We start from the raw sequence: 24,582 nt of genomic DNA, 5'->3' as shown, positions 1-24,582 counted from the left end.
TGAAGGATTTTGAGCATGACCTTGCTATATAGCATGTGAAATGAGAGCAACTGTATGATGTTTTGAGCATTCTTTGGCATTGCTCTTCTTTGAGACTGGAATGAAAACTAATCTTTTCCAGTTCTGTGGCCACTGCTGAGTTTTCCAAATTTGCTGACATATTGAGCACAACACTTTAAAAGAAGATGTTCTTTTAGGATTTTAAATAGCTCAGCCGGAATTCCACCACTTCCACTTCTAGCTTTGTTTGTAGTTATGCTTCCTAAGATCCACTTAACTTCATACTCTACGATGTCGAGCGCTAGGTGAATGACCACATCACTGTGGCTATCCAGGTCATTAAGACCTTTTTTGTATGGTTTTTCTGTGTATTCTTGCCACCTCTTCTTAATCTCTTTTGCTTCTGATAGGTCCTTACTATTTCTGTCCTTTAACATGCCCATCCTTGCATGAAATGCTCTCTTGACATCTCCAATTTTCTTGAAGAGATCTCTAGTATTTTCTATTCTATTGTCTACCATCCCATTTCTAAAGTCTCTGATCTGTTGTTTCCTAACTAATGCACTCCTATTTACAAGATTCTTCTAAAGATTAAAACTTTAAAACATCTGTAAGGCATTTCCTGAACAATGTCTAGATCATGACTGGATAAAGGAAAGCTGTTCCTTCTTCACCATGAGGTGCAACACCGGCCTTTTAGATCCATCTCAAGTAATGAAGGTACTGACTTGGTTTGCTTTGCTTAGGAGTTTAAAAAAAAAAAAGAAAAAAAAGACCGTCTCCTGTATTTACATGAGGTCATGGGGCAGGGAGACCTGAATACCCAGTATCAACTTCATGCAAAAAGGGGCCACTATCTTGATTTGGCTTCTATGTCCCAAACCATAGGTACCAACTTCTTCTAGTATTTAAATCAGATGATTAACTTTCATGAGTAATCAGAAATTTAGAGAACTTGAATAACTAAAAACAAACACTTGACAATATGAGTCCTAAATACTGTTTTCAGCTACTAATCCTCTTTGATGATAAGATTATCAACTAAATAGTTTCAGCTCAGATTTAGAGGACTTTGAGAAACAGACTATTTAAAAAATTTTTAGCACATTCAATCAATGTACTCCATTTCCTTTCTCTTATGCATATGCTAAGATTTCCTTTATCTCACAAACTCAAAGATTTTGTGGAATCGAAAAGACTCCACTCATTCCTTTCAATCCAATACTTAAACCTAAATTTTCATTCCTTCTTCCAGTTCAGTTTTATTACCTTTCGAGCCAACCCAAAAAATCTTTCATGTTCCTCCATAAGCAGCCTTGTCCACCAAAGCATGTTATTTTATGCTTAACATAAAAATGCTATCTGAAAGACAAAGACTTGAGAAACTATTAACAGAAAAATTCTAGGAACTAAGTGAAAAAAACAAGTTAACAAAACCCCACAAGTATATGCCAAAAATGCTGAAATTTAAAAGATACTAAGATAAACACTAAATATTAAAATGTTATCTAATTTTGGCTAATCTGATTTATAGGTCATTTCTGTAAGGCCACATTCACATAATATGAGCACCAGCTCAACTCTGCTGTTTTTCCCTTAACCTGAACAGGCACACAGTCAAGGTGGAAAGGGCTGGGAGTACTTTTCTTCACAATCACTCCATAATTCAATTCTGGGGTCTGTTTAAGCCTTTTCTTTTTAAAATGGTAATATTGAGGTCATATTTCTTTATAAAACTACATTTTGCACCAAAAGGAAAACTACTTTTTGAATGAGCTAATGTACCACAGAAGTACTTAGGGAATACTATAGAGTCCCGAATAAAAATTATGGATTATTTCATTTTGTGAAATGAGGGATTTAGCCAGAGGATCTATACTAAATAGAAACAATAGAGACAAATCCTGTACTTTTCACTTTGTACTTGCAAATAACCCAATAACAGAAACCATTCTCTTACTTGCATATCAATACATCATTTGTAAATTCATCTGATAACTATTAACTATCCACAAAAAGAAAAAATAATCTTACCTTTTTTCATTTCCATATGACTTCTGTGCAACTTTTGCATGAAGAATAAGCACTGTTTGATCCCCTCGCTCTTTTAAATAATTTCGCATAGCTTCTCTAAAATAAAATATAAATATTACTATTACAGGAGTAAGATTTGGAATATTACTATGTTCTGTAAAAAGAATGCTTAAATGTTTCAAACAAGTAAATCTAAAAATGAAAGCAATAAAGCAAAACAAACCATAACTAATTTAAAAAGTATTATACAATGAAGAAATAAATACTGCTCGTCTTCAACAGTATACTTTTTTCTCTGCAAAGAAGCTGTCCCTCACTATAGGAATTTATGATATAACTCAATTAAACCAAACTTACAACTTATAGAGTAACTAGAAACACCAAGTACATTGCTTATTAGGCTTTAAACCCTTTGTAAAATTAATCATGAGCAATATTTTTGTACTTAATAATCTAATTCACCACTAAGACTAGGGCCTCTCCTCCAGCTATTAGAATGAGTGTTTTTCACCAAATACAAATCCATAAGAAATTCTCAGGTCATTCAAATTTAGTATTATATGTTCTTAAAATAACAACCCTACAAAAGGAATAAGGAAGGGCTTTTATATACAAACTCATAATTACTCTCAATGATGTTACTAAACACAAAGTTTAATAAAAGATAATTCAAATTAGGGAAGAACAATTAAATTTTGGAAAAAATACAATGTTAACTGTTTTGGGTACAAAGTACTCCAACTATCCATTTATTACGCAAATACTGTAAAAAAAGTTCAATGTCTTAAAAACATTTATCAATTATTTTGCTAAGCAATACAATAGAATACAAAGAACCCAAGGTCTACACAGGTCAAACTTTCACATATCTGAATCAGCAGAATCCTAATTCTTAAGATGTTTAACACATTACAAAATTAAAGCAGAAGTGCTTCAAAAACAATCATCAAGAAGCACTTTTAATACACTGAATACTGTTTTATTTATAAGTAAAAAGACAAATGTGTAAGAGAACAGCTATAGAATAATGAAAAGTGAAGTGAAAGAGTTAGTTGCTCAGTTGTGTCCGAGTCTGTGCTACCCCATGGACTGCCAGGCTCCTTTGTCCATGGGATTCTCCAGGCAAGAATACTGCAGTGGGTTGCCATTTCCTTCTCCAGGGGATCTTCCCGACCCAGGGATGGAACGTGGGTCTCAAACATTGCAGGCAGACTCTTTACGGTCTGAGCCACTACGGAAGCCCACAGAATAGTAGTAAGTTATCAAAGGTGGGGAAATTACACTTGAAACACTCTGAAACTAAGTGGCCTGGGGCATATCTCTTAACCTCATCTAGCTTGGTTTCTGTATCTGGTAATAAGAATAATGCTGACATAATATAGAGTGGTTGAGGATAAATAAGATGATCTAGATGACAGTGTTTATATTTACTGATTCAAGGCACACAAGGTAACACTGGAATCTAACAGATTGAGAATTAATCCTTACCACAGGAACAAAGCTCAAAGTCCAGTAAAGACAGTAAAACATATTTGGAAAACAAATTGTTATGAAATACATGAGAGGGATTGGGGGCAGGAGGAGAAGGGGATGACAGAGGATGAGATGGCTGGATGACATCACTGACTTGATGGACGTGAGTCTGAGTGATCTCCGGGAGTTGGTGATGGACAGGGAGGCCTGGCGAGCTGAGATTCATGGGGTCGCAAAGAGTCGGACACGACTGAGCGACTGAACTGAACATGGTTCAAATAGAGGTCTGACCAAAAGTTTTGCCAAGAGAACACACTGGTCATATCAAACACCCTCTTCCAACAACACAAGAGAAGACTCTACACATGGACACCACCAGATGGTCAACACCAGAATCAGACTGATTACATTCTTTGCAGCCAAAGATGGAAAAGCTCTATACAGTCAGCAAAAACAAGACGGGGAGCTGACTGTACCTCAGATCATGGACTCCTTATTGCCAAATTCAGACTTAAATTGAAGAAAGTAGGGAAAACCACTGGACCATTCAGGTATGACCTAAGTCAAATCCCTATGATTATACAGTGGAAGTGAGAAATAGATTTAAGGGACCAGATCTGACAGAGTGCCTGATGAATTATGGACAGAGGTTCCTGACACTGTACAAGAGACAGGGATCAAGACCATCCCCATGGAAAAGAAATGCAAAAACGCAAAATGGCTTTACATTACAAATAGCTTTTCATTACAAATAGCTGTGAAAAGAAGAGAAGCAAAAGGAGAAGCAAAGGAGAAAAGGAAAGATATAATCATCTGAATGCAGAGTTCCAAAGAATAGAAAGGAGAGATAAGAAAGCCTTCCTCAGCAATCAGTGCAAAGAAATAGAGGAAAACAACAGAATGGGAAAGACTAGAGATTTCTTCAAGAAAATTAGAGATACAAAGGGAACATTTCATGCAAAGATGGGCTCGATAAAGGACAGAAATGGTATGGACCTAACAGAAGCAGAAGATATTAACAAGAGGTGGTAAGAATACACAGAAGAACTGTACAAAAAAGATTTTCACGACCAAGATAATCACGATGGTGTGATCACTCACCTAGAGCCAGACATCCTGGAATGTGAAGTCAAGTGGGCCTTAGAAAGCATCACTACGAACAAAGAGGGTGGAGGTGATGGAATTCCACTTGAGCTATTTCAAATCCTGAAAGATGATGCTGTGAAAATGCTGCACTCAATATGCCAGCAAATTTGGAAAACTCAGCAGTGGCCACAGGACTGGAAGAGGTCAGTTTTCATTCCAATCCCAAAGAAAGGCAATGCCAAAGAATGCTCAAACTACCGCACAATTGCACTCATCTCACACGCTAGGAAAGTAATGCTCAAAATTCTCCAAGCCAGGCTTCAGCAATACGTGAACCGTGAACTTCCAGACGTTCAGGCTGGTTTTAGAAAAGGCAGAGGAACCAGAAATCAAATTGCCAACATCTGCTGGATCATCGAAAAAGCACGAGAGTTCCAGAAAAACATCTATGTCTGCTTTACTGACTATGCCAAAGCCTTTGACTGTGTGGATCACAATAAACTGTGGAAAATTCTGGAAGAGATGGGAATACCAGACCACCTGACCTGCCTCTTGAGAAGCCTATTTGCAGGTCAGGAAGCAACAGTTAGAACTGAACATGGAACAACAGACTGGTTCAAATAGGAAGAGGAGTACGTCAAGGCTGTATACTGTCACCCTGATTATTTAACTTCCATGCAGAGTACATCATGAGAAACGCTGGGCTGGAAGAAGCACAAGCTGGAATCAAGATTGCTGGGAGAAATATCAATAACCTCAGATATGCAGATGACACCACCCTTATGGCAAAAAGTAAAGAGGAACTCAAAAGTCTCTTGATGAAAGTGAAAGTGGAGAGTGAAAAAGTTGGCTTAAAGCTCAACATTCAGAAAACTAAGATCATGGCATCTGGTCCCATCACTTCATGGGAAATAGATGGGGAAACAGTGGAAACAGTGTCAGACTTTATCTTTTGGGACTCCAAAATCTCTGCAGATGGTGACTGCAGCCATGAAATTAAAAGATGCTTACTCCTTGGAAGGAAAGTTATGACCAACCTAGATAGCATATCAAAAAGCAGAGACATTACTTTGTCAACAAAGGTCCATCTAGTCAAGGCTATGGTTTTTCCAGTAGTCATGTATGGATATGAGAGTTGGACTCTGAAGAAAGCTGAGCACTGATGAATTGATGCTTTTGAACTGTGGTGTTGAAGAAGACTCTTGAGAGTCCCTTGGACTGCAAGGAGATCCAACCAGTCCATCCTAAAGGAGATCAGCCCTGGGATTTCTTTGGAAGGAATGATGCTAAAGCTGAAACTTCAATACTTTGGCCACCTCATGCAAAGAGTTGACTCATTGGAAAAGACCCTGATGCTGGGAGGGACTGGGGGCAGGAGGAGAAGGGGATGACAGAGATGAGATGGCTGGATGGCATCACCGACTCGATGGACATGAGTTTGAGTAAACTCCAGAAGTTGGTGATGGACAGGGAAGCCTGGCGTGCTGCGATTCATGGGGTCGTAAAGAGTCAGACACGACTGAGCGACTGAACTGAACTGATGTAAAGGAGGGCAGAGGTAATAAAGGACCCTGATTCAATCCCTGGTCCGGGAAGATCCCGCATGCTGCGGAGTAACCAAGCCCAAGCGCCACAACTACTGGGCTCTCGCTCTAGAGTCCTTGAGCCACAACCATTGAGTCGTTCTGCAACTACTGTAGCCTATGTGCCCTTGAGACCGTGCTCCACAACAAGAGAAGCCGCGGTAAAGAGAAGACTGTGCACCACAATGAAGAGGAGTCCCCGCTCGCCGCAGCTGGAGAAAAAAGCATGCGCAGCAACAAAGACCCAGCACGGCCAAAAATAAATAAATCTTTAAAAAAAATTTAAATAATAAATATAAAAGTTTAAGTTAATTCAAATCCCACCCTATGACAGATGATGATAAAAGCAATAGCAGGTAATAAAATTCTTAAAATACCTAGAAAACACTTAAAATCTTAAAAAAAAAAAATCCATCTCTTTGAAACTGGGAAAAGATCATCATTTAATTTTATCCCAAAGTGAAAGTGTTAGTTGCTCAGTCCTGTCCAACTCTTTGTAACCCCATGGACTGCAGCCCACCAGGCTCCACTGTCCATGGACTTTTCCAGGCAAGAACACTGGAATGGGTTGCCATTTTCTTCTCCAGGGGATCTTCCCAATACAGGGTTGGAACCTGGGTCTCCCACATTGCAGTCAGATTCTTCACCATCTGAGCCACCAAACCCCATTACCAAAAAAACACCATGCTGTGATTCCCCTGGTGGTCCAGTGGCTAAGACTCAGCGGCCCGAAAGGAGGGGGTCGGAGTGTGATCCCTGATCACAGAATTAGATCCAACATGCTGCAACTAAGACTTCACATGCAGGCAACTAACAAAAAGATCCCACATGCAGTAATGAAGATCCAAAATCTCACGAGCTAAAACTAAAGAAACAAAATCATAAAAAAAAAGAAAAAGCGCCATGCTGTGGAATCTGGATTTTCAATGGACAGAAAAGGCAACGTAAGATCTTAAGGGTTTATTTTTTTTAAGACATACAGTCAATTTTATTTTTCAGTTAATTTTAGTGGTGAAATAGGGAAAGGACTTTAGAAAGCACAGAGAAAAACTTGAAATAAGGCTGACACACTAAGGAAGAGGTAATAGAAGATAGTACAGAAGACAACTTTTAAGTGTTTTGTTTCAGGAGAGGCAAGTGTATAATAAGTTCCATCATATTTGACAAACGTCGACTCTGAAATGCCCCAGAACTCCAAGCTGGTAGGTTGTTGGAAATAACCACCTGTAGTTCCTGAGAAGGATCTGGGCTGGAAAAGTAGGGTTCATTGGTATATAGCTCACAACTAAAGCCATGGAAGGGAATTAAATCTCTGAGAAAGAAAACACAGTGATAGGAATGTCAAGAAGAAAATGTATAAAAGGAAATGAAGAAGAACCAGTAAGGGTAGAACTGAAACTGTCTATGAGATGCTAAGGAAGGAGACAACCTCAAAAAAAGGTAACAATCAAGAGTGAGATGCTGCAAAGGTATAAGTCTCTAATTTTAGCAAGAAGTCAGCCACCAGCTAACAAAAAGTCTTACCAATTTTTGTAAAATGAGAGTCTGCTGTGATGCCTAACAGGTCAGAAGAAGGCCATAGGTACTACTGATATTTGAAAATACTCTCTAGGGAATGGAGAAAGACGCTGACAATGTAAATGACTGAAAATCTGTATTGAAGGACTGGCTAATGTTGAAATTCATAAATGATAGTGAAAATTCCCACTAACATTCCAAGGGAATAGACAGCACATTCTCAAACCTGCTGGGTAGTGGACAAGTGGTGTAGCATGAAGAGGATAAGGATAATACGGGATCTGAGGCGCGACTAAGTCATATGACTGACCAAAGTGTTCAAGGTAGATAAGGAAACAAAAGCTAAGCCAGAAGGTCAGTATCTTGACAAAACTGACACAGATGTCCAGTCACTGGCATAAAATGTGAATAGTTGCAATATACTTGAAAAAAAAATTTTAAGAAGCAATTTCAAATATATTTCCCCATACTGGATTCTACTTGCATTATAGTCTCTATTATATCATTTAGCAATTACTTAGTGTGTCAGATGTCAGGGCTTTTCCCTTGTCATCCCAAACAGTATGCAAAGCCTCTAAGACACACTATCAGACACATTTTAGAAATGGAGGAACAGTTAAGTAACTTTCCAAAATGACACTGAAGTCTCAGGATTCAAACTTAGGCAGTCTGGCTCTTGAAGACAAAATTAATATTATATTTTGCACTGGTTATGAGCCCAGTTTTGGTATAAAACAGGGGTCTGAATCTTAACTCTTATCAATTACTAAGCCTGAGTTTTCTCACCTGTTTAAAAAAAAATGACATTAATAGCTCATATTGTGAAAAATATTTTAAATTAAGTATCCCCACAATGTGACAAGTATCAAGGGTCAGGCAACTCTACCTATTATTATTATTTTCTTAGAACAGCAGGAGGAAGCGGGCAGGAGGTAGAGGTTGGAAGACTTCCACTTAAATTTGACAGCAAACTTGAAAGGAAGGGACCAGGAGGTAAAGGATCAGGTGTCCCACCTGACTTGCAAGGCACGAGTTTCTGCAAGCGTAACAGGTAGGCTACACTTTTATCCGTCTTCCCATTAAAGATTTATTGAGAGCCCATTACTTCCCAGGCACTGGTTATCATGCTAGCTGCTCATATTGGAAGTAACTGTTCACAACGTCATCATGACAAAAGAGTACAGATCTCAACATATTTATGATGAATGCAAGATAGCTCCAGTTTTCCTTGTCTTTTCCCTTCATATTTATAATACAAATTCTTGAAAAAGCCACTAAAAACTTTAATAATAGTTGTTCTGTAATAACAATTTAACAAACATCTTCTTCAACAAGACAAAATCCAGTTTGTTAATAGAATATCAAACATTAAAATTATGTTCTCTGGCAATTGTAGGTTGATAGTTCTATTTCGTACCTTAAAGAGCCATTAAAAAAAATTAAGGTAATATACTCAAAAGAAACACAATTAAAAAGTAAAGCCCATGAAGTGATAGCCCATATGCTCTTCACTCAAACAGAATAGAGTGTCTTCAAATGAACAGGTTTTCAATCTAGGTACTGTTGACATCCTGGGCTAAACAATTCTCTGGTGTGAGGGGGCTGTACAGCACACCGGAGGGTGTTTAGCAGTATCTCTAACTTCTACCGATTAGAAGCCAATAACACCTTTCCTCAATGTGTGACAACCAAAAATGTCTCCAGATATTGCCAAATATCAGAGGGGTGGGGCAATTTACCTGGGATGAAAATAAGTGGATTAAAGAAAACCAAAATTGTTCCTTCCAACAGTAAGATGAGAAAATCATCCAATGTCTTTTTAAGAAAGAACAAGGGAAATTTTATTTGAAAACAATATAGGTGCTATAAGGACCTTACCAGTAGAATTACTACTTTGTATTGCTGAATTATTAAAAAAAAAAAAACAAAAAAAAAACAGTGACAATAAAGCTGAAACTCATAATCTGTTTTAACAGTTACTATTTAACAAGTTTTGAAGTTTATGTATTCTTTAATTCATTCCATAATTCCTTATAAAATATTCATTCTGAATGGAAGCCAATTAAAAATTATTTGAAGAAGAGTATGGAGCAACTATTTTTGAGTTTTCTTACTTAAAACACATTTAGCTTAAATATTTAGAAAAGCAGAAATTTTTATCAATATTTTTTACTAACATGAAATCATGGCAAATGCCATTATAATTTGACATGGTTAAATTATTACTTTGTCAACCTTCTGACTCTTTTTTCCTTTATAAATGTGTACTTTTTATATTGCAAGCAAAATTCAAAAAAGAATATCCTTAATGGTGCTAACCCCTAATCATCTGAAAATAGAACCCTTACTTCCTGACCGCATTCAGTTAAGCCGCCATGACTGCGGCAAAGGGTGCGTAAGTGATTTAAACCATGTGCGCGCGCGCACCCGCGCGTGTGTGTTTGTGTTGGGGGCTGGGGATTGTGGGGAAGGCATTTGAGCTGGGAACTAACCATAGCCAATTCCAAATACTCAAGAAGAATGGTGGCCCACAAAGATGGAAGGTCTAAACTGTCACCCTTACCAACGGAATCAGTCTCTGTACTCCTCAAATTGGATTTTTGTCACTTGTAAAATCCAAATAATAAAGGTTCCAACATGAACTGTCTGCTGGTAAAGAAACTTATTTTTGTTGCATTAAGTAATTCCACACATACACCCAACACCTGCAAACATTTCAGAGCGCTGCAGAGTACAGTTTGAGAAAAACCGGGAGGCCTGGCATGCTGCAGTCCATGGGGTCGCAGAGTTGGACATGATGAGCAACTGAACTGAACTGACTATAGGCCACAGAAAACCATGCCAGTTGTTTCTGTATCTCAGTATAAAACCTGGTTATTCTGGTGTTTTAATCCACAGTCAAGTAAAGTCAGTTATATCTGTGATCCACATTAAGGGGACTATCTTCAAGAGAGTGGGATGCCCTTGAGAGTTAGCATTCAATTCCTACCATATGTATTCATCTATATATCCAGAAGAATGTAGTATTTTTAAAAAGTGAAATGCTTAACAGTACATAGTATTACCTATACTTAATCAAAAATAACTCTGTATCAGTAAAATAGTACTTTTAGAACACTATCCAAAAGATCATCCTCTAAGTAACAACGTATTTTTTTAAACTACTGCTTCATTTGGAAGACAGGGATGAGAAGAGGATAGGTTTAAAAGATTATTTTTTAAAAGAAAGAAACTCTGAATTAAACTCTCCAACCTCCATACACTCCCAGAGATACAAAATTCCTTATCATTCTGCATAAAGGATTTCTTTAGCACTTCTTACAGAGAAGGCAATAGCACCCCACTCCAGTACTTTTGCCTGGAAAATCCCATGGATGGAGGAGCCTGGTAGGCTGCAGTCCATGGGGTCGCTAGAGTCGGACAAGACTGAGCAACTTCACTTTCATTTTTCACTTTCATGCATTGGAGAAGGAAATGGCAACCCACTCCAGTGTTCTTGCCTGGAGAATCCCGGAGACGGGAAGCCTGGTGGGCTGCCGTCTATGGGGTCGCACAGAGTCGGACATGACTGAAGCAACTTAGCAGCAGCAGCAGCAGCACTTCTTATAGCTCAGGCCTGTTTATGATTGATTCCTTTTCAGTTTCTTATGTTGAAAACTGTCTTTGTTTTTGCCTTTGCTGGGTCTAGAACTCTAGGTTGCCATATTTTCCCCCCTTGAGAACTTAAATACTCTTGTTCCACTGTCCTCTTCTTCCTAGCAAGGTTTCAGATGAAAAACCTCTGTCACGCTATCTTTGTTCCTCTGTATATAATGTATCATTTTTCTCTGTTCCATTTAATATTTTCTCTTTATCACTGTGGTTAAGCAGTCTAGTCAAGGCTATGGTTTTTCCAGTGGTCATGTATGGATGTGAGGGTTGGACTATGAGGAAAGCTGAGCACCGAAGAACTGATGCTTTTGAACTGTGGTGCTGGAGAAGACTGTTGAGAGTTCCTTAGACTGCAAGAAGATCCAACCAGTCCATCCTAAAGGAGATCAGTCCTGGGTGTTCATTGGAAGGACTGATGTTGAAGCTGAAACTCCAATACTTTGGCCACCTGATGTGAAGAGCTGACTCATTTGAAAAGACCCTGATGCTGGGAAAGATTGAGGGCAGGAGAAGGGCACGACAGAGGATGAGATGGTTGAATGGCATCATCGACTTGATGGACATGGGTTTGGGTGAACTCCAGGAGTTGGTGATGGACAGGGAGGCCTGGCATGCTGCGGTTCATGGGGTCGCAAAGAGTCAGACACAACTGAGCGACTGATCTGAACTGAACTGAACTAAGCCGTTTGATGATGATGTGTTTCCAGAAATAAACGGTAATAGTTTTTGCACTTGGGGTTCACTGAGTTTTAGAATTGTTGTTTTATTATATAGTTTTCAGCAAATTTAGAAAATTTTCACTCATTATCTCTTGCAACCCACTCTGGTACTCTTGCCTGGAAAATCCCATGGATGGAGGAGCTTGGCAGGCTACAGTCCATGGCGTCGCAAAGAGTCAGACATGACTGAGCAACTTCACTTTCTTTTTCTTTCTTTCCCCTTCAATGACTTCAATGACATGTGTATTGGTCCATTTGAAAATAAAATACAGTTCACCAATGATATTTTTCAGACATTTTATCTGTGTGCTTCATTTTGGATAGCTTCTATTAGTATGCCTTCAAGTTTACTAATTTCTTCGGTAGCATGTATCTGTAATTAATACCACAAGTGTATTTTTTCATTTAAATAGTTTAGTTTTCATCTCTACAAATGTGAATTGGATCTTCTCTTTTTTTAAATCTTCCATGTCCTTTATTTAACTTCCAATCTCTCTTCCAGCTCAGGGATCTGCAATTACAGCCTATAGGCCAAATGCAACCTATCACCTATAGTAGAAATAAAGTTATATTCCAGTATACAGTAATGTCCATTCATTTAGACATTGTGTCTGGCTACTTTTGCGATACAATAAAGTTGAATAGTTACAACAGAGGCTGTTCAGGCCACAAAAATATTTACCATTTTATCCTTTGACACAAATTTTGTACAGTCCTGATCTTAGCTTCTTAAACATAAAGAAGACAAATGTAATTAACAGTCTTAATGCCTTTTTCTATCATCTGTGTCACTTCTGGGTTGGTTTTAATGGACTGGTTTTTCTCATTATGAACCATTTTCCTACATTTTTTATTTTTACCATATGTTAAGACACAATGAATTTTACCATCTTTTTGAGTGCTGCATATTTTTCCATTTTTAAATATTCCTGAGCTTTGTTCTAGTTCTAAATTAAGTTATTTAGAAAATGTTTGATCCTTTAAAACTTGCTTAAGGTTTTTAGGTGAAACCAGAGCAGCATTTAGTTTAGGCCTAATTTTGTACCACTGAAACCAAACTCTTCTGAATACTCTAGTTGATGCACTGTGAATTATGAGCTTTTTTCCCCACTTTGACTACTGGCAACAGGCACAATTCATAGAATTGAGAGAGCTCTAGGAATTCTTTCCTCTAATTCTTTAGGTTTATCTTCCCCCAGCCTTGGTTGGTTTACTCACACATGTGTTGTTTAATACTCAGCTCAAGACTAGAGAGGACCCTCTAAAGATCTCTGAAACTCTGCATAGCTCTTTCCTCTCCAGTTCCCCACCCCAAGAATTCTGACCACTTTAATTAGCCTCCTTACATTCCCAGTTCATCTCCACAACTCAAGGTACTTACCAGGCTCAACCTGGATTCCCTTTCCTACATCATATACTGGAAACTTTCTCCAGGCACTAAGCTGGGGCTCACCTCATTTGTCTCCTGTCTCTCAAAGCTCACTGTCCTTTCTTGCCTGCCATCCAATATCTTGAAAACTGCTGTTTCATATATTTTGTCCAGGCTTTTAGTTGTTCCAAGCTGAAGAGTAATTCCAGTCCCTGTTACTCCATCTTGGCCAGAAGCAGAAGTCCTAAAATCTACTAAAATTTTCTAACCAGGAAAAACTGCTTAAAAGGTAAATGGAAAGCCATGATAAAGTAGATGGGACCTAATTATATCATTGTATACACTTAAGGAAAGGAAAACCTCCTTTCCTTATATTATTACCATTTATTATATTTATTTATAACATTTATATATTGTGCTGATTGCTATTTTTATGGAAACGTGAAGTGAAGTTGCTCAGTCGTGTCCGACACTTTGCGACCCTGTGGACTGTAGCCCACCAGGCTCCTCCATCCATGGGATTCTCCAGGCAAGAATACTGGAATGGGTTGCCATTTCCTTCTCCATGGGATCTTCCCAACCCAGGGATTGAACCCAGGTCTCCGCATTGCAGGCAGACGCTTTAACCTCTGAGCCACCAGGGAAACCCAAATTATTCATCAAAATATATCTTATTGTTAGGAGTCACTCAAACCCATTCCTGCTGGTAATGAAATGAACACAGTTATCTAATAATATCATTTATCTAATAAATAATGTTAAATTTCAAAATGCCTAATATGTGAATTAAACAAATTCCAGTTAGAATTTCTTCAAGATATATAAAAACAAGTAGTTGACAATATATTTACATTGACCTGTGAGGTAAGTTATATTTTCCCAACCCACTTGATCTGAAAAATGCCTTAAAAATATTTTTAAATTTTGAGTTTCAGATATAAAGTTACAAAAGTGGTACAAACAATTCCTAGTCTCCTTTTCCCTCAGACTAGCAAATGTTAACATTTTACCATATTTGTACCATTTAAGAGCACATTATAGACATAAAACCACTTCACCCAAAATACTTGTGTTTATTGCCAAAAAAACATTGTCTTATACAATCACATGCAATTATGACTGATACAATACTTCGGCAATAGATTTTTATTCAGTTGTTTCCAACTGTCCCTCTAATATCCTTTACTGGGGGGTGGAAGTGTGAAGTAGCCTTGAGAAACTCTGAACTCAGGCCAAATTAGGATAGCCTCCATTTTGTTTGTTATTTTAATTAAGCTGAGCTGGAACATGGACACATCACTCATTTACATATTGTCTATGGATGATTTGGGGACTTAAGAACAGAGCTGAAGAGTCACAACAAACTCAGTGTGATCCAAAGAGCCTAACACTTTCATTATCTGGTCCATTAGAGAAAATGTTTGGCAACTCCATCCTTAGAGCACAAGAAAAATTTGTTCCTGGTCCAGTTTAGTTAAATCTGTCATGTGTAACCTAGCTGTTGTGACCTTTGGGGTTCCTTTACTCTGGTTCTTTGCAGACTTTATTCTTCGTAATCTTAAAATTTTGAAGAGTAAATGCTGTTTACTTTATAGGATGTCCTTCCATCTGTGTCTGTCTGACAGTTTCCTTAAGCTTAGATTTAAGCTTATGCATTTTTGGCAAGAATCACACCAAAGCTATACTGTGATTCTTCATGATGCATGTGGAATTTATCTGTCCATTACTGGTGATGTTAATTTAGAACACTTAATTAAGGTGGTGTCTGTCAGATTTCCTGTCATGTTACTATTGCTCTCTTTATAGTTAACACTGACTCGATGGACGTGAGTCTGAGTGAACTCCAGGAGTTGGTGATGGACAGGGAGGCCTGGCGTGCTGCAATTCATGGGGTCGAAAAGAGTCGGACACAACTGAACGACTGAATTGAACTCATAGTTAACACATACTTTGTGAGATATGCTTAGACACTATAAAAAAGCTGTTTCTCATCAGACTTTAAACCAGTAGTTTAAACATCCATTGATGACGTTAGCCTGAGACGACAATCACTGTAGTGGTTGCCAATGTGTGGTTTCCTAGTTTCATCATTTCTTCTACATTTATTAGGTGGAATTCTTCTGTAAAGAGAAGCTATCTCCTTTCCTCCATTTATTTAAGTATTTAACTCAGCATACTCTTCTAAACTGTCATTTTATTTTATGGGTTCTAATCTATTATTGTCATTATTTATTTTGATGACCAAAGTGTCCATGATTTAGCTAAAAGAAGCCTCTTCAAACCGGCTCCTTTTGTGTGTCCTTCTGGCAGGTCCCCATCATTGTTTGAGTGAAACAGCTTTTTTAATAATGGCAACAATGTGGAAATGACCCAAATGGCCATCTGTGTGAATTAAATAAAGACTGGTCGGAAGACAATGAAAAATTATGAAGACACTAAAGAGACCAAGGTAGAAGATTTACAGTTAACAGAACACTGCTAAGAGTATGATGCTAGACTTTAAAAAGAAAAAAAAAAAAAAAAGACAAGTCTCTGTTTATACATGCATACAATTTTCTTGAAAGATATTAACAAGGCAGGGTAGCATTATCTCCAGGACTATAGCTGTGGAACTGAGCATCTTACTTTTTATTTTACAATCACTGGCTCTCAGAAATTTTTTAAAGTATTTTCAAGACCAACACTTTTAAATTTAACATGTAATTAAAATGCACACTGTAAAAATTATATAATTAGAACAGTATAATATTTATAGTCTCATTAAAATGTATAAAATCTGTTTTAAAATTCTTTCTAAAAGCATTTAGGTATCTTTCAAGTCCCAGTTGTAATCAACAAATTGTGATTGCCTAATGAAACTAGATAAAGGAAACCATCCTTATGCTGTAGTCCTTGTCACATTAACTATATAATACTCAATATTAACCTTGAAAGGTTTCATTTTCCCTTTGAACTGTACCATCTTATCTTGTTTTATGGGGAGAGAAAAGGGGGTGATAAAAGGAAGGGAAAATGGAAATAGGCTTATGATCTAGATATCATTATGTGAGTAACTTCTTTTCAATAAAACCTGAGTTTCCAAAATGACAGGATCTAACACTTTCATAAAATGTTTGGGTAAAAGACTAATATAACGCTTACCTAGTGAGTCGTTTAGGTGGAGGCCGCTCACCAAATTTTCTAGAAGAAATAAGAAAAAAAAATTAAATAGGCTAAATGCACACTCCACAGTATTTTAGGCACCATGAAACCTCCTTTACGACTTACACTTCAACCCTACTAAAGAGCACTGTAAAAAGAAAGCCTCCAGTAAATACCAACACGCAGTAGTAACAAAATACAGACTTTAAAGTTGTTTCTAAACAAAACAACAGACCCTAGGTAGGCCTGACACATCCACACGCTGAGTGTGTATTACACTGATTAGATGAGGAGAGCAGGATAGCAGGTACTTCCCAGAGACACCTTGCTAAAACACCCAACAAAAGATGATCTTCTAGTCTCACATAATCTGCAGCACTCAAAAAACTCCTCAGAGCCCAAGGGGGTATAGATCTCACAGATGTTTACCATGTGGCAAGCATTATGTTATATCTTTTGTTAACCCTTTTTAACCATTATAAAATAATTCTGGAAGGCACATTTTAAAGACGTATAAAGCAACTTGCCCAATGTCACAAAGTAAACTAAGTGGCAGGCAGAGTTAAGATTTAAGCCTAGATGTGGACTAATTAATTAGTTCATAATATATGGCCCTTCAAAAAGAAATATGCTAAATATTCTAGCATAGAACCACTGAAAGACAGTAACATTGTTTGGGAGAGGGCAAAGAGAAAAAGCCCAAGCAAAGATAAGCACAATTTAGGCTGGAATTAGAATACGGCATGAGTGGTAAGTGAGACTCCAAGAGTAAGATTAGCTGAATTCAAATCTATGATTTAGTGTTTATTTCCCGAGCAGCCCTGAAGTTATCTGACTCTCTAGTTCAGTTTCCTTCCTCATCTTACCTCAAGGAGTTGCTGAAGGATTAAAAGTGCTAACTAATATACAGAAGACACAGAGAACACCTGGAATGCCTGGAATTATTAATTATTAGTAAATGTTAGTAATTATTACTGTTTTCTAGTTATAAAAGTTAAGCCAAAATAACTAAAGATATTAAGTGTGATATTAACAAAGATAAACAAGTATAAGAAGAAGAAGAAACTAATCCTTATGTGATGACCTGTCTCCTCTGAAATAAAAAATGAGGTCTTCTGAAAGACATGGCAGAGGTACACAGCACTTGAAGAAAAAAGATCAATAGAATTTTCTTTCTTTTTAAAGCCACACTGCAGTTATAAATAGGTTAAGTGACTTGTTCATAACGAGTTATAGGTTTGAGAAGCCTAAAAGAGTTCTATATTTGTGGTATTTCACACAATTATTAACTTGATGACAAAAGTCTTAAAATCCCATGTAGTTCATTCTGTTGAGTAATTTAATGTTCTATGACACTGTTTATGAACTTGGTTTATAAGAAATTTCCCTTGAATATTTTGGTATTTCAGTTAACCCTAAAATACTGAAAAGTGGCTATAACTGAAACAGCACCCCAAAACGAGTAAATAATCCCAAGTTTTTGTCAGAAGGATTAATAATAAGTAATCCTCTTTGATTTTTATCCTATAGGATGGTCCACTTTAAACACAATGATTTATTAGTAATATCAACAAGGGTGCTGAAGGACATAGGCTTTAAAACACTGAACTACTGGTTAATCTATGATGTGAATTCCAATTATGGAATTAAAGGCAAAAATCTATTCCTGAAACTTTCCACAGGAAAGATTTTTTTTTTTTAATGTATGAGACATTAAATTTACCATTGCAGCATATGATTAAAATTAAAAAGTTCCTCACTAGGTCGGATTTAGTATAAAACCCCAAAAGTTTAAGACAATCTTTAAATTACTTCTTTGCATATATATATTTAAGAACAGAGTCACACTTTATAAAGAGAAGCAAAGAATGTAGAGAGTATCTAAGAGCTTAAAATGGTGAAAATTTTAGAGAGACACAGCTAACAAATGAGATGAAACTTTTCAGTTAGAATCATGATACTAACCATATTAGCTAATAACTCTGATCATCACACATCCTTTGGAATCTAACAGATAATTTAACATAGGTCTATTATATAACCAATAAGATCCACTGCTCTCAAAATTCAAAAGCAAATTTTGTTTTCTGGTACTCTGGAATGCTTTAAAAATCAGATTAAATCAACTGAATGTTGGTTCAAATATCTGCCTACATTCTTTTTTGGAACTACCCATTAGATGAAGTCAACAATCATATAGTAATGCTTGTGCAACATCACTCCTGCCCCCATAGAAAACATGAAAAAGAGATTTGCCTGCTGAGCTTGAACAGTATTTCAAAATGATGTACTGTTCTATCTGGGTGCTATCTGAAAGTTAGAAATCTTATAAGTGATAAATCACTTCTTCAGTGTATAATAAAGTATCTTCAGTAAGTGTCTGTAAACTCAATCCTCTCTTTAATGCATATGCCATCACACTTCTACTGATCTCATTAAACCTAATGGTTACTGTATCTAATAGAATGGGAGAAGGATAATAAAATGGGTCTCCTGAAGATAGAAAGCCTAGAGATAAACCCACGCACCTATGGGCGCTTTACTTTTGACAAAGGAGGCAAGAATATACAATGTGACAACGATAGTCTCTTCAATAAGTGATGCTGGGAAAACTGCTGCTAAGTTGCTTCAGTCATGTCCGACTCTGTGCGACCCCATAGACGGCAGCCCACCAGGCTCTCCCGTCCCTGGGATTCTCCAGGCAAGAACACTGGAGTGGGTTGCCATTTCCTCCTCCAGTGCATGAAAGTGCAAAGTGAAAGTGGAAGTCGCTCAGCCGTGCCCGACCCTCAGCGACCCCATGGACTGCAGCCTTCCAGGCTCCTCCGTCCATGGGATTTTCCAGGCAAGAGTACTGGAGAGGGGTGCCACTGAAAACTGGACAGCTACAAAAGAATGAAATTAGAACACTTCCTAACACCATATGCAAAGACAAACTCAAATGGATTAAAGATGTCAATGAAAGATGAGAAACTATAAAGCCCTTAGAAGAAAACAGGCAGAACAATCGACGTTAATCCCAGCAAGACCCTCTATGACCCACCTCCTAGAATCATGGAAATAAATATAAATAAATAAACAAGTGAAACCTAATTAAACTTAATAGCTTTTGCACAGGAAAGCAAACTATAAACAAGGTGAAAAGACAACCCTCAGAATGGAGAGTGTTAGTTGCTCAGTCATGTCCAACTCTTTGTAACCCCTTGGACTGTAGCCTGCCAAGGTTCTCTGTCCATGGAATTTTCCAGGCAAGAATACTGGAGTGGGTTGCCATTCCCTTCTCCAGAGGATCTTCTTAACCCAGGAATTGAACCCGGGTCTCCTGCGTAGCAGGCAGATTCTTTACAGAATGGAGAAAACAACAGCAAATGAAACAACTGACAAAGGATTAATTTCCAAAAATATACAAGCAGCTCATACAACTCAATACCAGAAAGACAAACAACCCAATCAAAAAGTGGGCAAAAGACCTAAACAGACATTTCTCCAAAGGAGACATACAGATGGCTAATAAATACATGAAAAGAACCTCAGCACTGCTCGTTAGAGAAATACAAATCAAAACTACAGTGAGATTTCATCTCACAAGGGCCAGAATGGCCATCGTTAAAAAATCTACAAACAATAAATGCTGGAGAGGGTGTAGAGAAAAGGGAACCCTCTTGCACTGTTGGTGGGAATGTATATACAGTCACTATGGAAATTCCTTAAAAAACTAGGAATAAAACCACCATATGACCCAGCAATCCCACAACTAGGCATATAACCTGAGTGAAAAGAACACACGTACCCCGATGTTCACTGCAGCACTATTTACAATAGCTAGGACATGGAAGCAACCTATAAGTCCACTGACAGATGAATGGAGAAAGAAGCTGTGGTACACATATAGAATGGAATATACTCAGCCATAAAAAGGAATGCATTTGTGTCAGTTCTAATGAGGTAAATGAACCTAGAGCCTATTATACAGAATGAAAGTCAGAAAGAGAAAAATAAGCATCGTGTTTCAACACATAAATATGGAATCTAGAAAAATGGTACCTATGAAACTACTTGCAGGGCAGCAATGGAGACACAGAGAACGAACAGACTCATGGACACAGGCGGTGGGGGGAGGAAGGTGGGGTGGGATGCATGGAGACAGTAACACAGAAACAGATACACTATCCTATGTAAAACAGCCACTTGGAATTTGCTGCGTGACTCTGGGAACTCAAACTAGGGCTCTGTAACAACCTAGAGGGGTGGAATGCAGAGGGAGGTGGCAGAAAGGTTCAAAAGAGAGAGAAAGGTATACATAGGTATACCTATGGCTGATTTATGTTGACCTATGGCAGAAACCAATACAATATTTTAGAGCAATTATCCTTCTATTAAAAATAAGTAAATTTAATTATCAAAAATAAAAGAAAATGAGTTTTCTGAGAAATTCATAAGAGTGTTTAGTAGGTTCACGATGCATAACTCTGAAGCTCACAACTGAACTAGATTCTAATTATTCAGTTAAATTCATAGATCTACATATTTAAAACTATCAACTTACACCAAGATACTATATGCACCCTATACTTATCAAGAGCCACTTTCCTCTACTGATCTGATGTATAATACATAACACTTCAGGAATTATCTTCTGCAGAAAGAAGGCCCATCTTTAAACATGAGTGAATCAAGAAAATTCATGATGTAGTATTTATATTATACAATCAAAATAACAGTTTTCAGCAGAAATGACAAGTCAGGTAACAATTACTCAGAGACTGATTATAATTTAAAGATTAAGTCCTATTCCTCCATTTTGCAGTAGGGAGTAAGGACACTACAAAATTTTTATCTTTACTTCTAATCTATTTTTAAAACAAGATGTCTATTGACATGTGTTGACAACTGAAAATCAGAAATAAATCGGATCAGTCAAGTTTAGACCACTTTTCTGTAAGACACTTTCATAAGATGTGCATGATACAAGTAAAAATGCAAAAAACAAAACAAAAACAAAACCCTAAATCCTTCACTATCTAGGGACACCTTTGATTTTATCAAATATGGAGTTAATTCCTCACTGTACAAAGAATCACTGCTATCCAGTTTATCTTTCTGATACTATAGGTTGTCAATATCTCATTTGCATGAATAGGTTTCTCAAATTTTATGTACACTATATAAAGCATATTTTGATTAATCATGATAATATAAATCCTGTTATATATTTGAAAGAAAAGTTATAATTCTGGAGTTTTTTTTAAGTAACAAGCAAAGGTTAGTTTATGTAAAGTTGATTACACCTATGTCCTTTCCCTCTTCCATTCTGTATGCTTTTCCCTCAGATTGGGACTGGCGAATAAAACACAAACCTAGGTGCCATCACTAGTTAGTTATGCTCATATAACACATGGCTCAAGAAAGCTTAGACTGTCCAAAGTATATGTTGTAAGTATAATTTTAGGCTAGCAAATTCATTTTACTTTAACTTCACTAGCTTTCCCTTTTTAATATAACAATCATCTTTTACTCAAAACAGAGTTAGGGAAATTATTATTATAACTGTATCGGTTTTCATACACCTGGCAGTGTTGAAGATTTTTCAAAAGTTTCCATCAATCACTTAATATATTTCCTACCCATACAAGGTTCCCACATATCCTCCAATCCATTAGAATTTTCAAGTAAGTAAAAGACTTGAACTTTGCATACTTCTTTTACTTCTGTTTTGCTCATGGTGGACATGTAATATTGTTTCCCCCACAACAGACACATTTCTTCTATATTAACCAATCTTTTAAGGAAGTATATGACCACCAACGTATTGAGGATAAACACGATAAAGTTATCAAAATTTTACCATCTTAACACCTTTTCTAGCTAACAGATGCTTCACACGAGAAAAATCAAGTCAAAAACCAAAAGGTGAGGTATGGAAAGAAAAGAAAAAACTTTGACTATAGAACAATTTAGTAATTACTCTGCTAGGATATTGTCTAGTGATATTAGAACTTTTGAGTCTACAGACGCAAAAGCCAGCTCAAATCATGTGGGAAACTATTCTGCCCTTGGGTGTAGAACTAAAAGTAATTTCCTCTATTATTCTGAATTTCACAAGTTTTCTGCTTAATGGATAAATGAAATTAAAATAAATTATTAACTCAAGAAACACTGAAGAGAGCATGAACAAATCCAAACTCTTAATGAAGTCGAACTTCATGTAAATACAACACTGAATGAACAGCAAGCTGAGAAAAGTACACTTGTTTTATACACTTGTCGGGCTTCCCTGGTGCCTCAGATAATGGAGCATCTGCCTACAATGTGGGAGACCCGGGTTCAATCCCTGGGTCCGGAGGATCCCCTGGAGAAGGAAACGGCAGCCCACTCCAATACTCTTGCCTGGAGAGTTCCATGGACGGAGGAGCCTGGTAGGCTACAGTCCATGGGGTCGCAAAGAGCTGGACACTGAGCAACTTCACTTCACTTCATACCAAATCTTCTCTAGGTGGTATACAGTTCAAAAAAAGTACCAGAATTTTTGAATCATGGTTTAAGACAGTGAAACGAAACAGCATTTAACGAAGGAAAAATAAGGAAACCTGATTGATACCCTCAAGAATCCATGCCTGATCATTCCACCAGGAGAAAGAAACAAATAGATGATATACGTGATCATCATAGTCTGTGCTAACATATAATATGAAAAACAAAGCAATACGTACCAGAAAGTTGTTGAGCAATCTACTCACCAAAACAGAAGAGGCTAATTAGAAAAGGCTACACATAATATACCATCTTTGTCTTCAGATTCATTCATTCACCCAGTATGTACCGAGTATAGGTACTTGGTATACATCAGTGAACAAAAGAGACATAAAATCCATTCCCTTATGGCACTTACATTCAATTAAGACAAATGGACAATGGTATATATTCAAAGATGTTCATCAATGTAATTTATTTTTTAAAAAGCTAGAAATAAACATTATACTTATTGAATATGATTGAAAAGACTAATATTGGAACAATCTAAAAATATATTTCAAGTAAATATGTAACATCTTCACTTCTAAACCTTCATTCTATATTTATGACAGAAAACAGTCTATGTATTGAGTCAAGTAACTTTGAGCAAGACAAGTGACACCTTGTCACAATTCAATTTTTAGCTTTACTCTTACCTTAAGACCTGTATTTAATGGCAATAATGCTCAAAACCTGTCAAGGTATAACTAGTGGTCTTGGATACAACAAAAAAGACAATCAAGGCACGATGCATTCTCCTGAACTATCACAATTACTAAATATTTTCTATTAGAACAAATATCCTATGGGGTAGACTTCAAAGACGTGCCACACTTGGCCCCACCAGGTGAAGAAACATGCTCCCCTTCTTACTAGTATGCTGCACAGAACATCTGAAAGGCACTGCTTCCTTAATTTTAAAATCCCTTTATTCTACCTTTTTTTTTCTCCCAATTAAAACAACAGCAAACTCTGTTAGCCTGTCATCACTCTGTGTAAAGAAGCAGGCAGAGTGGAAAGGTACAAACTAGGAGTGACCGAGACCATCGTTTTCAGCTATTCTCTGCATCTGGCTTTTGAGGTATCTCCAAAATTAGCATCAGGTTAGGGAAAAGGTGATTTTCCTAAAATTCATACCTGCAGAGGGATTTGTTCCAGTTAAATCTGCGATAGCCATAAGCCTCACAACCCAGACAGCACAGCTGAGTTGAGAACCCTGGCATCCATTAACATCACATATAAAGACCTTATATGAAAAGTATATGTCTTAAAATCTATGGCCTCAACAAGAGAGAGCAGTAAGATGCTGGACAACTACTCCAATTTCATGCCAAAAGACTGAAAAGGACAAACTGACATCAAATGCCTCCTAACATGGTAAGAGCACAGTATCATTTCTGTAATTTCACGGACAAAAACACAACTTGAAGCTAAACAAGAAGAAACATAACAAACCTAAACTGTGGCAGAGTCAACAAAATAAGTGGATTACACT

At 37.2% G+C, this 24,582-nt stretch overlaps 1 protein-coding gene across 5 annotated transcripts in view; it reads right to left on the bottom strand.

Annotated features, from left to right (window-relative positions):
- RBPJ (recombination signal binding protein for immunoglobulin kappa J region) overlaps window positions 1-24,582 on the bottom strand; it is a 242,205-nt gene that overhangs the window by 26,477 nt on the left and 191,146 nt on the right. For all 5 annotated transcript variants that reach the window (XM_019962550.2, XM_019962549.2, XM_019962551.2 and 2 more), the window contains 2 exons: window positions 16,575-16,613; window positions 2,035-2,130 (listed from right to left, as the gene is read on the bottom strand). In XM_019962550.2, coding sequence (XP_019818109.1) covers window positions 2,035-2,130; window positions 16,575-16,613 — 135 coding nt within the window. The remainder of the gene's footprint in view (window positions 1-2,034; window positions 2,131-16,574; window positions 16,614-24,582) is intronic.

This window comes from Bos indicus, chromosome 6 (genome assembly GCF_029378745.1).
Source record: "Bos indicus isolate NIAB-ARS_2022 breed Sahiwal x Tharparkar chromosome 6, NIAB-ARS_B.indTharparkar_mat_pri_1.0, whole genome shotgun sequence".
NCBI classification, from domain to species: domain Eukaryota; kingdom Metazoa; phylum Chordata; class Mammalia; order Artiodactyla; family Bovidae; genus Bos; species Bos indicus.
The sequence above is the reverse complement of the archived record's forward strand: the minus strand, read 5'-3'. Positions and strand labels throughout refer to the sequence as shown.